The sequence below is a fragment of the Coffea arabica genome, chromosome 8e (genome assembly GCF_036785885.1).
Source record: "Coffea arabica cultivar ET-39 chromosome 8e, Coffea Arabica ET-39 HiFi, whole genome shotgun sequence".
NCBI lineage: Eukaryota > Viridiplantae > Streptophyta > Magnoliopsida > Gentianales > Rubiaceae > Coffea > Coffea arabica.
Window position 1 is genome coordinate 53,068,015 of NC_092324.1, and position 12,188 is coordinate 53,080,202.

At 37.6% G+C, this 12,188-nt stretch overlaps 2 protein-coding genes across 3 annotated transcripts; both read right to left on the reverse strand.

The window, feature by feature from the left end:
* Window positions 1-1,215: 1,215 nt before the first annotated feature.
* On the reverse strand, window positions 1,216-6,054 carry LOC113703608 (probable glutathione peroxidase 8). 2 transcript variants are annotated; one of them, XM_027225035.2, is made up of 7 exons: window positions 4,023-6,054; window positions 3,120-3,196; window positions 2,950-3,011; window positions 2,552-2,670; window positions 2,123-2,290; window positions 1,872-1,931; window positions 1,216-1,554 (listed from the first exon to the last, which is right to left on the reverse strand). In XM_027225035.2, the coding sequence occupies exons 1-6, from the start codon at window positions 4,074-4,076 to the stop codon at window positions 1,899-1,901; spliced, it is 513 nt and encodes a 170-aa protein (XP_027080836.1). In that variant the 5' UTR covers window positions 4,077-6,054; the 3' UTR covers window positions 1,216-1,554; window positions 1,872-1,898. The 2 variants fall into 2 exon arrangements, with proteins under 2 accessions (XP_027080836.1, XP_027080835.1); XM_027225034.2 differs by lacking the exon at window positions 1,216-1,554 and having other exon boundaries at window positions 1,663-1,931.
* A 1,594-nt stretch (window positions 6,055-7,648) lies between these two features.
* LOC140012913 (probable phospholipid hydroperoxide glutathione peroxidase) lies at window positions 7,649-10,639 on the reverse strand. Its single transcript, XM_072061463.1, has 6 exons — window positions 10,336-10,639; window positions 9,734-9,810; window positions 8,891-8,952; window positions 8,690-8,808; window positions 8,184-8,351; window positions 7,649-8,073 (listed from the first exon to the last, which is right to left on the reverse strand). Exons 1-6 carry the CDS (start codon window positions 10,624-10,626, stop codon window positions 8,041-8,043), a joined length of 750 nt encoding a protein of 249 aa, XP_071917564.1. The 5' UTR covers window positions 10,627-10,639; the 3' UTR covers window positions 7,649-8,040.
* Between the last annotated feature and the right edge of the window lie 1,549 nt (window positions 10,640-12,188).

The window sequence follows — 12,188 nt, forward strand, 5'->3', positions numbered from 1 at the left end:
TCAAAGATGAAAAATCTCAGTAGACCTGTTTGAGTGAGGTAAAAAACTAAGAAAAATGTGCAACTGGGATTTAAGACTTTATGCTCCATAAAAACTAAACGGGCTTGCTCAAAGTTGATGGACAAGTAGTACAGTTACTTCAATTCCAAACACACATGTATCTTCCGCAAGTGTAGGCTACAAACACGCAAAACAAGAAGGTAAAGAAATAACCTTAACAGTGAAGTCATAGACAGATTGAGGGGCTTTCTCAGATAGGGATGCCATTATCCGATGGGATGATAGGTGTTCAGCAGGGAAATTGCAGACGGCCCAGAGGACTGAGATGCAGACTGTGAACGTTTTCCGGATGCAGGTCGGTAATATATCATTAAGACAACGGAGTCAACTGATGGATCGACCAACTGCGGGACCCACGCTCCACTGGAATTTGGACAGGGACAGCCATTCATTTTGGATCACTTTTTGGAGTATTTCCTAAGGTCGCTTTTTGCAAAACATTTTGGAATATTCAGTAAGCTCGCTTTCAAGTTTCAACGAACTTTTTGTTTTTGAAGTTTTCAAACTTTTTTTTTGCCATACAGATGCCATTCTAAAAGATGCCATAGCATTTTCTTCCAACTTGTAAGAAGCAATCCAAATGAAGGGGCATCTTTATTTGGACTCAAATAGTTTTATAATGGTGGTAAAATTTAAAAGGAGTAAATAAGCGGTTGATTGATGCTTCTGATCCTCGGCCCTTAACAAGCCCCTCAAATCAATGAGAATACACACCGAGGATCGGCAGCCGTTTCCTTCTTTCCTTTTGTTCTTTCGGGTTAAAAGTCCTGTTCATTTCTTCAGCCCTTCTCTACATGCAGAGTCGATATGTCATTGTTGATTATGAGTCGGTTTTCGCTTTGATGGTTTGAGGAAGCAATTACACATTGCACCAGAACGTGGCTGATTACGTTCAGCTTCATGCGTTGTTAAATTACTTAATTTCTTGCTTTGATGTATTACCTTGATAATGAAACCCAAAGTTAAGATATAAAAAAGGCAACATGGACCACCTTGCTGAAGTGTTCTCTTTCTGGTTCAAAAATCATTAGAATGAAAAATGAAAAGAAGAATGAAGCAAAAGAAAAAAGAGTTGGCATTTGGCAATGCAGCTGCACGAATCACCACTCACACACCATAGGAATCCTGTAGGATCAACTTCAACTGGAGATACGGTAAAAGCCAGAATTGTGTTGTGGTATTGCAGGCAAAAGAAGTGGCAACTGATACTTTTAAGCTCTAGCATAAGATTAGTGACTGAAAGCAAGCAATATAAAGGGACCGAAGAAGAGTTACATAAAACTGGTAGCTTCCAAGCAACTACAGCTCATATCATGAGCAATTTTATCCCGAGTTGCCTTGTCTGGTGACTCTGGTCAAGTTAAGCTTTGCAGCCTGCTTTTGTTATGCATCCTATGAAACATTTCAACAACACTGGATTACACTTACCGTAAATGCCCCCATCCTTCCTGAAATCTCATGTTGGTCTTCTGCTGATGGTTGCACTAAGCCAAGCTAGAGGTAAAGTTTAACAATAAAGGCATCAGACTCGTGTATCATATAAACTCCAGCTCCTCTGCAACTTATTGCACCATGATACATACAGAACCTCTTGCGCACGAGTGAAAAATGAAACATGAGAATAAAAGTTCAATTTGGTTTGATTTGGAAATGAGTTTTAAGCTATGCTAAATAGATGGCTAAACTATAATTTTTACACACTATGGAATACAACATTCATCCGTCTGTAGGGCCTTACAGTTTCTGCACCATAGCATGATACAGTGATATGTTAGAAGCAATACAGGAGCAGTCGTTGCAAAGTGACTGACCTTAGAAACCCTTGTATCTTGTGGAAACTACAGGACACCGAATAGCTTCTTTATATCTCGCTACAATTACAAGAAGTTCACAACGTAAGAAATATTACTACACAGTAATAATGGATAATGGTTGAGGATATCTTATTGGGAATGTAAACGAAAATGAGTATAAAATTTTTTTAATCATCATGTTATTGAAGTCAACATGAGACATTAACAGAGGTCAAGACAATCAAGAAGTTAGCAGGAGCAGGCATTACCTCGATAGTTAGTGGGGACGTTGTGGGATAGTAGCGATCTACAGCCTGCCCATTCTTATCCACCAGGAACTTTGCAAAATTCCACTGAACATCGTCTCCTAATATCCCCCACTGGCCTTTCTTCAGAAACTTATAAAGTGGAGCAGCACCTTCACCATTCACTTCAATCTAGATTAACGATATTGATGGAATGAGAACATAGTACTTCTCCAAAGTCCAAAGTGAAATGTTTTGTCTTGAAACCAGGCAACTAAATTGCTTGGAAAAAAGAATGCAAAGTGAAAAATAAAAGCATCTGGTTTACAAAATTTATATATGCAAGCTTATTTTTGGGCAAAGCCATGCTTACGGTGATAGTTGTTAGACACAGAAAAACAATCCACTTCTGAAAATACCCTTTCTTAGTAAGGTTGGCCGATTGGGATTTACTTTGTCAAAGATTGGGAATTCTGACTGGAAACGGGTACAGACAAAGTCTAAGATCTGATCATTACTTCCTGGTTCTTCTTCACCAAACTGATTGCATGGAAATGCAAGTATCTCCAGCCCTATATGTGAAATGAAAGCAAGATCAGTGGTTTTGCAGAGTCTTATCACACAATGAAACGAACACTACTTAATGCAGCCTCACTAAAAATATATAAACTGAAACGGATCAATGTTTTAGCCTTAAGGCAAGTAATTGAATTTCAGGATTCCAACAGTACAATCAGGAACTCTTCAAATAATGTCGACCTCACTGAACTTGAAATCCATATCAGGTGCACAAACCTATGATTCCTTCTATCAGACACAATCAAAGCAATACAAAACCATGAAACGCATACCGAGCTCCTTGTATTTCTGATACAGTTGATTGAGCTCAATGTAGTTTGAATTGGTCATCCCACTATCAAAAATCAACCAAAAGACAAAGAAAGAAGCATAATCATTCAGGGGAAAAAAATGGTACCATAATTATAGCATAGTGACAGACGATAGATTAGCAAATGTCAACCATTTTGAAGCAACATTGACAATTAGTAGAACCCTTCCCTTGTAGATGCTCAGATCCACATCATTTCCTTTAGCATCCTGCAATCCATATAAATCAATAAGCTGAAACTCTTAAGTGAAGCTTCCCTTATGCTACATAATCTCCCAGAATTGAACAATTTGCAACACTACATCAATGTTAAATATCTTGCCAGCTTCTTGCTCTTCCTGCCCAGCAATTAACTATGAATTTCAATCCCTCAAAGCCCGCCTTTATAGACTGATTGATTAGCTATAGTGGACAGTTCAAGCGGGAAGATAAATGACAGTTAGTTGGCAAGAACAGATGCTGACCTAATTCAGGCTTCTTGTATGCTTTTAGCATAGACAAGAAAAGGTAGGACAAACTAAACTGCATTTTAATTTTTACTGCTAGGAAGGTGAAAAATCAAACATTCTACTTCATCTGTAGCTTTCTCAAAAATAACTTGACTCTCTCCGTTTTTGGTCTTTTTACTTTTAAACAGCTGATCACGATTGATGTTAAGGTTAGTTTAAATTTCCTCAACTTGAAGCACTTGTCAACAGACACTCATAGAAGGTAGATTTCAACTTCATCTGTAGCTTTCTCAGACCCAATTAGAGCACTTTCTATAGCATTGCAAGAATTTTCACAGTGCTCAGTGCTTCCCTATGTGCCCTTGAAATCATTGGAATCAGAGGATTAAAGAAAAACTTTATCAAAATCGAATCACTTTCTTTTTAGATAGATTTCGCAGCAACTATATGGAGATCCCCCCTTTAGATTATGCTTCCTAATTGTTACTATCGAGCTACGTAAGACCACTTGTTTGGGAGGGTGCTTAAACTTACATATTTGGATGCAAAATCAATTCAAGCGTTGAAAAAGGTAGAAAGATCTAACCTTGATAGTGAAGTCGAAGACTGATTGTGGCTCTTTCGCAGATTGGCCTTCCATTATGGTTGTCAAGCCTCAAACCCCCGCAAGAATGCAGAAACTACCGAACTTTGAGGCTTTGGCTTCGTGGTTCCAAAGTAATTTTCTTTTTTTTATGTATTTGTTGGGGGGACCCCGGGGGGGGGGGAAGGGGGATTTCCGATCTTTGTGTATTTTTTTTTTAAAAAAAAAACAGTGGATTAAATTTTGTAAGCGTCATTTTATGTACACATTAATGCAGAGTGTGCGCTACTTAGCAGAAATACAACAAAGAAATGAACAACTTAAGTCATTTAAATTGCCTTTTTTTTCAATTTCAAGTTGGACTCTCTCGCTAGGAGTACGAATGTGAAAAAAGATGGTTGTGGTGAAATTTTCAAAAAAAAAAATCATACAAAAAAGTTAGTGTTTTAAAATCGAATCAGACAGGTCGGTTCGACCGGTTGAATAGCGATTCTATCTTGACACCGATTTGATTGTATACCAAAACCGAAGACTTCAATTAAACCGATCAAAAATAGAAAAAACCGTTAAATCGCTAAAAATCGATTGAACCAGTAAACCCCAATTTTTTATTTTCTTCACAATTTCCTTTGTTTTTATGAAAGCTTTTTTTTTTTTTGAAAGCTTTGTAAAAGTGGGGATGTTTTTTGGATGCTGGTTAGGTTCGATTTTGGGACCTCATGTGGAGGAGGCAAAAGGTTTCACCAGGCCCAGCTGTATATTTTTTATACTAAAATAAATTAGGATAAAATACACGGAACCCCCTTATGGTTTCGCGAAAAGACACCTTACCCCCTTATCGTTTAGAAACCTACATATAAACACCCTAAACTTCATAACTAAAGTGGAAATTGACTTTTTAACTGGCTGAGTTACCGGTTGTAGGTCGAATACCTTTGTCTCTCCAAAAGAAAAAGAAGAAAAAAAAAAAGAAAAAATTGTTACAAGAGCATCTTTAATGCTTTTTACTTCCATCTGTAACTCCTAAAAGAAAGAGAATGCCCATCAGAAGCTATCGAAACTCTTGAGATGGTCGGTGCTTTGGCCAATGGAAATGAAATCTTTAGCTTGCTTCCGCTGCTTTAAGAAGACCAGAGGAAAGATCTTTTCTTTACCCGAGCCTTAAGGCAGAGGACATTCTTTGGTTGGTTGGTGAAGTGCCCTTAAGAGGAAGACCGAAGGCCGAAGCTTAAGATTGAATTCAATTCCCACTTGTAACTCATAAATGAAAGAGAATTTCATCCAAGGGGTGAGGAGTGAAAAGCTATTGAATCAGCTGCTCTTGCCGGGTATGTTGTGCGTTAAGAAGCGAATTAGGCAAAGACAGGGAAAGGCAATTCGAATTGGAAAGCTTTAGATTCCGGCGATATCCTTTTCTTTCTTTTAGGTTACATCCAGTAATAATAAAAGACACTCAAGATGAGAAGAGGAAGAAGAAGCTTACCCGTGTGTTGAACTCGAGGTCGGAACTCAATCGAATGAAAAGGATCGGTCAACTGGCAATTGGAATGCCTTACTCTTCTCTGAAAGTACTTTCCCTTCCTTACTTGTTTCATTTTGTTACCGCCCCTTAGATTCCTCGAGCTTGTAAACATGACTCTTTCCATAAAGCATTTCTCGTCTGTCGCCCGGTTTGATTGAGGGTGGGACCTGATCAAAAGCAACCGATACTAAAATATAGGAGTAGAATGTAATGGTGATGACAGATCGATCACTTTGCCGCGGAAAGAACGCAGTCATGATTCTTGAATCATAAAAGAGAAGATCAAAAAATATTTGTGTTATTTAGGAGGAGAATAGGAGAGGGAGGATTTTCTTTACAAAGGATTCTCGCATATCCATCGTCATTAAGTCGCACGTCCGGTTACAGGTCAATTTTCACTTTAGTTATGAAGTTTAAGGTATTTAGGTGGAGGTTTCTAAACGATAGGGGGTAAGGTATCTTTTCGCGAAACCTTAAGGGGGTTCCGTGTATTTTACCCAATAAATTAACTTCCATGCTCTATGTAAACTATTTTACCGTCTTATTCATATTCACCCTACCCCTCGTCTCTTTGCATCGCCATCTCCAGTCTCTATGCTCCCAATTTCATTTTTTTCTCATCTAATCATAGGTATTTTATCGTCTATGAATTTATTTCATCTACAAACTCTTATTCTCTTTCAATTTCTCTTTCTAATCTGGACTCTACTCTCTTCTTTTTTCTACTTCCAACCTTTTCTAAATCTTCATCTATGTAGTTCGACCTCTTGAAGTTTTTCCACATCTTTAGTTCAATCATTTTAATTTTTATTTTCTTTATATTTTGTATGTGACGATTTTTCTTTTCTTTTCTTTTCTTTTGAAATTTTTTTTTCTATTGCGACTTTTTAGGTTTTTTCTTTTTTTTTTTGGTATGATTGAAAGAAATTACATTCATCAATTTTTAGAAAATTTATGTTCTTGACTTTTCAAGTTATGAAAAAATTTGTTCTAGAGTACATAGTTTTTTTATTTTTTTTATTTTTGGAAAAGGAATACTTCAAGTTAATATATATATATATATATACATTTTTTTTTTATCAATCGTCACTTTATCTATAGCATCCTACACTATCCTAATATAAGGGGAAGACTCAACTGGGTCTAGGGGGGCCGGTGGGGACTGAACCATCATAGTACACCCGTCTAAATTTTTTAAGAGATCACCTAATATGGCAATTGGTGGGAGGCAAGGATTCACCCCACCAAGTCTTAAATGGCTTAGTGGTGGCCACCAACTCAAAGGCCGGTGGTTTACTTCAAGTTAATATGTTGAAAATCTTTGGATATGCTCTCTCTCTCTTAAGATTTGAAACTTTTCTCTTTGTGATGAAGATGAGGCTTGAAGGTACGAAAATCCTTGGACGGTTTCTCTTTTTTTTTTTTTACTAAGATTTGAAACTTATCTCTTTTAAATCTCTCTGTGATAAAGATGAAACTGAAACTTGAAGGTATGAAATATTTGAATCTGGGCTTATTCTGCACAGGAGTATCACCAGGCAATAGAGATAATGAATTAAATTTTTTTTTTTGTTTATGAAAACAATAATGTATCGATAACTCGATCAGTTGAATCGGTTGAACCGAAAACCAGTGGCTTAACGGGATCAATCACTAGTCCGAGTTTCAAAACATTAAGAACAGATATACAATTGCTTTTGCCTAAATTCTCATCCCATTATTGAACTTCAAACCAAGTTAACCGCCATTGTCAAATTCCGTTCTCCAGTCCAAGCATAGGGGACAAAAACCGAAAAGGGGGAAAAAATGTTCATTGGGCGTACTCAGTTTTCACAATGCCCCTCCTGCAAATATAAAATGGTAATTTATGCACAGAAGGCGACATCTGCAAACTTTCTCTAGTACGCACCATATTGCTTAGCTTGGGTGAATTTTATCACTTAATCCAGATGTCACTTAAGGGCCACGCTGTTGGAGCATCAACAACCCAGTTCCCTCTACATGGAAAAGATTAACATTTATTGTTGTTACTATTTTAAGCTGCATTGGCAAAATGTTACTATTTTGAACTAAAACAACATAAAAATACACGCTTTACAACAATGACTAGGGAGAAGAGAACCGCAAAACTACATTCAACTGGACCATAATATTTGCCTATCAGCAAACAAAGAGAAGCTGCATGGGCGATATGTTACTATTTTTAACTAAAACAACATAAAAATAAGCTTTACAACAGTGACTAGGGAGAAGAAAACCACAAAACTACATTCAACTGGACCATAACATTTGCCTATTAGCAAACATGCTTTATTGCTTGAATTAAGCAAATAAAAAGACACTTCAGTACTGTAGCAGAAACTAAAATATGGTCTAGAAAGCACATTCAACCGCAACACAATTCCGCTTATTCATAAAGATATTTCCGTGACAGTACATATTTGAAAGATCAAAGGCAGAAGCGTCCATTCGGACGAGTTTTCCAGTCAACAGCTCTGCTTAAGCTTTTTCCAATAGTTTCTTAACGTCCTTCTGCAAAGAGTAAGAAGAAACATACTATTTGTTAGCATCATAAGATGAGATGACATACTAAATTAATGTCCTAATACATAGACTGTAGCCGACATTTGCAGTTTTTTTACCTCTATGCTCAAGGGAGATGTGGTGGGAGCGTAGCGATCAACAACATGCCCCTCTTTATCTACGAGGAATTTTGAGAAGTTCCATTTGATGCTATCCCCAAAAAGTCCACCTTTGCTTGACTTCAAAAACTTATACAGAGGAGCAGCATTTGAACCATTTACGTCCACCTATAACATAGGAGACAATAAAACATTTTACAAAGAATTCAAGTGTCAACACAAACCAAAGCATAAAACTACAACTTTCAAGAGCAGCCCTGTACATCCTAACAAGGGCTTCAAATAATAAGGAAATGTCTACACACCACACACATAAAATACGCTAACTCATTACATAGAAGACCAGAAACACTGGCCAAGCACATAGCTCTCTGTTTTCTCTAAAGCAACAAGGAAAAGGAAAAGGAAAAGGAAAACTGGGAAGCCATGAATACCATGGGAGTAAAACTAAAGGAATCAATGATAAAAGCTGGCAACCAATAAAGATGCTTTTCTGCAAATTATACCTTGTCAAATATGGGATACTCAGCCTTAAAGCGGGTGCAAGCAAACTGTTGAATCTCTTCATTAGTTCCAGGCTCCTGTGAGCCAAACTGGTTACAAGGAAATGCAAGGATCTCCAGACCTATTCAAAAGTTCAAGAGCCAAACTTCGAGTTATAGTCAGCTAATATACTAAAGAGCAGAAAGAGTTGACAGGATTCGGACCTTGATCCTTGTACTGCTCATATAGCTTTGTCAGCTCAGTGTAGTTTGAGTTGGTCAGACCGCTGCATCAACAGAAAATAGGACATGCCAAGTAAGATTGAAGAAATAAGGTCAAGCAAGAAAAAGATATCAAATAAGTCCATGCAAGACAACAACAGTCAGGAACTGGGCAAGACTGTTGGGTCTTCACTTTCTAGTTGACTAACAAATCCAGGAGAACCATTTTGATGAATTGAAAAACAATAGACTTGCAAAGAACCAGCTTCAAGTCTTGAGGCGATAAGATAACCAAGAAAACTTGGAAAAAAAAAAACCACATGATGAGGATCGAAGAAGGAAGAAAACATTCTTAGGCGGTGACTGCTGAGTAGAAAAGTCTTAAACCGTTCGGAAGAAAAGAAGTTCAACATATAAAAACCTTTTCTTCCTCGAGACTCTTTCATCTCACCATATGCGAAGCTTAGAAGGACAGTTTATTAACAGAGACTAGAAAAACCAACCAACCATGGACGAGAAGCACCTAAAGAATGAACAAACAACGAAAAACTGCAGCAGATTTGAATTCCATTAACAACTCTGTCAGTATGCCATTTTAGAACGTATCCAAAAGGTTCGGTCAACAAGGAGAGAAATCCTTTTGATATGTACGCATGCACTGATGCACCAGACACACTGAAGCCATTTCTTTGCATTGTCTGTCTATGCGTTGTCTGTCTACATATGGCTAAATCAGTTTATTCAAAAGAAAAACCATGTCAAGGAGCATATTTCCTAACTTATCCTTCAATCATTATTAAGATTACAAACCAAACAGTATAAACATCAAAAGCTGAAAATCCGTACCACTGAGATGCAACATTGACAATCAAAAGGACCTTTCCCTTGTATTGGCTAAGATCAACATCATTCCCTCTGGCATCCTGCAATTGGAAAAAAAAAAAAAAAGCATTAGAAAACTTCTACAACCAGCAAGGGCTAACAAATCTTGTAACATTACGCATAATAATTGTGAATAACTGCCAGTATAATAATAACCAAATACTCCAGGATTGAAAGATAAGGCCTTTCTTTCTCATCTTAAAACGGGCATGATTGTCACCGCCTGTGACATGCTTCGAACTTTAACACCTCTCCTCCTTATTTCAAGAGAAAAGAGGGGTTTTTGGGGGTGGGGTGTACCAAATAGTCAGGTTCACCCTCAGACAGTCAAAACCAACCAAGTCCGTCAATTATTCCATTGAGAAATAAAGTTCGAACTTCTGAAAAATAATCTCATATTCCGAATCCAGAATACAAACATAAAACCCAGGAAACAGATTGCAGTAGTATTCTTTATCTCAAATAAATTATTACCCCAAAATCAGATGCACAACAAACAATCACATACCAACCACGCAAATAAAGACCAAAACGTTAAAGAAAGAAGCAGAACAAGCAAAACAAACCTTTACAGTGAAGTCATGGACTAATTGAGGGGCGCTGGACTGGGTGGCCATCGTATGATCTGACCTCAAATTCAGAAAAGCTGGGTCTTTTATGCTTTGACAAGACCAAGATTTCAAAAAACTTGCTGCGACAGGCTGAGAAATTGAAGGAACAGACGAAATATGCGGGGACTTGAGATGGGCTTTGGATAGAATCGAGAATTGCTTCGACACGCAAAATGATCTCCTGATAAGGCGAGTTGAAAAAGAGAACATGAGGACTGTGCGCAGGGGTAGGTCTACTTTATACATATTTTGTCGATTGAGACGTTTTTATTTTCAAGAGAAATAATAAAATGCCCTCTAGTCCGTGTAAGTATTCGTGGGCGCCGAAATTTTACACGTGGCAGATGGGCAGCTAATATAACGGAGCACAAACATACGTGGGATTTGACTGTGAAATGATGGGCAAATTTTGGGTGGGGATGATGTGAACGGGGAATGGTGTGCCACCGTCCGTCCATGGGATGAGGCTATGGTTTTTCCTTCCAGAATAGACCCCTTTCTTAGCAAAGGGTTAATTGCACACCAAGTCCTTTTTATCTTTTTATTTTTATTTTTATTTTTTTGGTGAGGTGTGTGAAAGGGTCATGGTAGATGCTCAAATTTGAAACCGGGTTCACATTTGGGAAATGAGAAATCTTTTGTGCTGAAAATTGGAAAGAAGGGGCATTTGGTTCAAGAATTCGGAAAATGATGCCCGTTTTTGTGGCATCATGGTCCATTGCACTTTCTTGATGCAAAATGTTTATTCTGGATTTGGGAAGACTCTGGACGAAGAATATGTTTCCACTTGTTCGTTAGGAATTTGGACAATAGGAAGGGCAAAATTCAAGTCTGGACTCTTTGACCGAAAAAGCAATACGACAAAACTACAGAAGACAGACGCAGGCGGTGAGGTGAGAGGCAGAGTTTGAGGGACGAGGGGCCTGGACGGTTGTCCAGTTCACGGCCTGGATGAGGCCTTAGAAATTTGTGCGGTTCACATCACATTTTGTAACTCGATTTTCACGTTGTGTAGGACTCACAAAAATGTTGTTCTATTTTACTCGTTGTTGTTCTATTGTTACACCTTGTACAGATGATGTTACACCATGTACAAATGGTGTTACACCTTCCGGAGCGGTTGTCAGAACAACCGCTCCAGCCCCGCGTCCGAGTTTGAGAGGGACAGAACTACTGCTGCAGGATTCCGAGATTCTTGCATTAAGTAATGCTAATGTCAATTTACAGTTCATTTTCTTGCATATTGAATTGATGCTTCTTTTGTCGTAACATATGATATGATCTGAGTTTCTGACAATGGATAGATCTGACAACAGCTGTAGGGACTCTTGATCGTCAAGTTATGAGACTTTAATACATGTGTTCACATTTCATATGATTAATATTTGTTTTACCAAAGTTGTAGTAATATACGTACAATGAACTTTAGAATATCAAATTACGCTGCAATAATGATCAGCGCGTATTAGGTAGATACCTATGTAAACTTTAGGTATGAACCAAGTTAAGAAATTGAAGAAAAAGAGACCACTGAGCAGTGGAGATTGAATGGCAGTGCAAGCAATCGACAATTTACAATTATCTTTAAAGAAATTTAAAATTACATAAGCAGAATTACCTTATTTGGACAGTAATTTTTCAAAGAAAAATTATTACGTTTTTCAATCATCTTTTTACCTCATATATATCAAATCATTACAATAATTTTTTTAAAAAAAATGCAATCCAGACAAACAAAACAAATTATTCTCTTTTCAGTGACATCCTATTTGCAGCTACAAATCCCCTATCCTCTCCCTGTTTCTCAA

Coding starts and splice junctions, on each gene's coding strand:
- LOC113703608 (XM_027225035.2), bottom strand. CDS start 4,076: ATGGAAGGCCAATCTGCGAAAGAGCCACAATCAGTCTTCGACTTCACT. Junction 3,197..4,022: donor TCTTCGACTTCACTATCAAG/GTTAGATCTTTC, acceptor TATGGATTGCAG/GATGCTAAAGGAAATGATGT. Junction 2,291..2,551: donor AATTCCCAATCTTTGACAAA/GTAAATCCCAAT, acceptor TCGTTAATCTAG/ATTGAAGTGAATGGTGAAGG.
- LOC140012913 (XM_072061463.1), bottom strand. CDS start 10,626: ATGTATAAAGTAGACCTACCCCTGCGCACAGTCCTCATGTTCTCTTTT. Junction 8,809..8,890: donor TGAGCAGTACAAGGATCAAG/GTCCGAATCCTG, acceptor ACTTTTGAATAG/GTCTGGAGATCCTTGCATTT. Junction 8,352..8,689: donor AGTATCCCATATTTGACAAG/GTATAATTTGCA, acceptor CCTATGTTATAG/GTGGACGTAAATGGTTCAAA.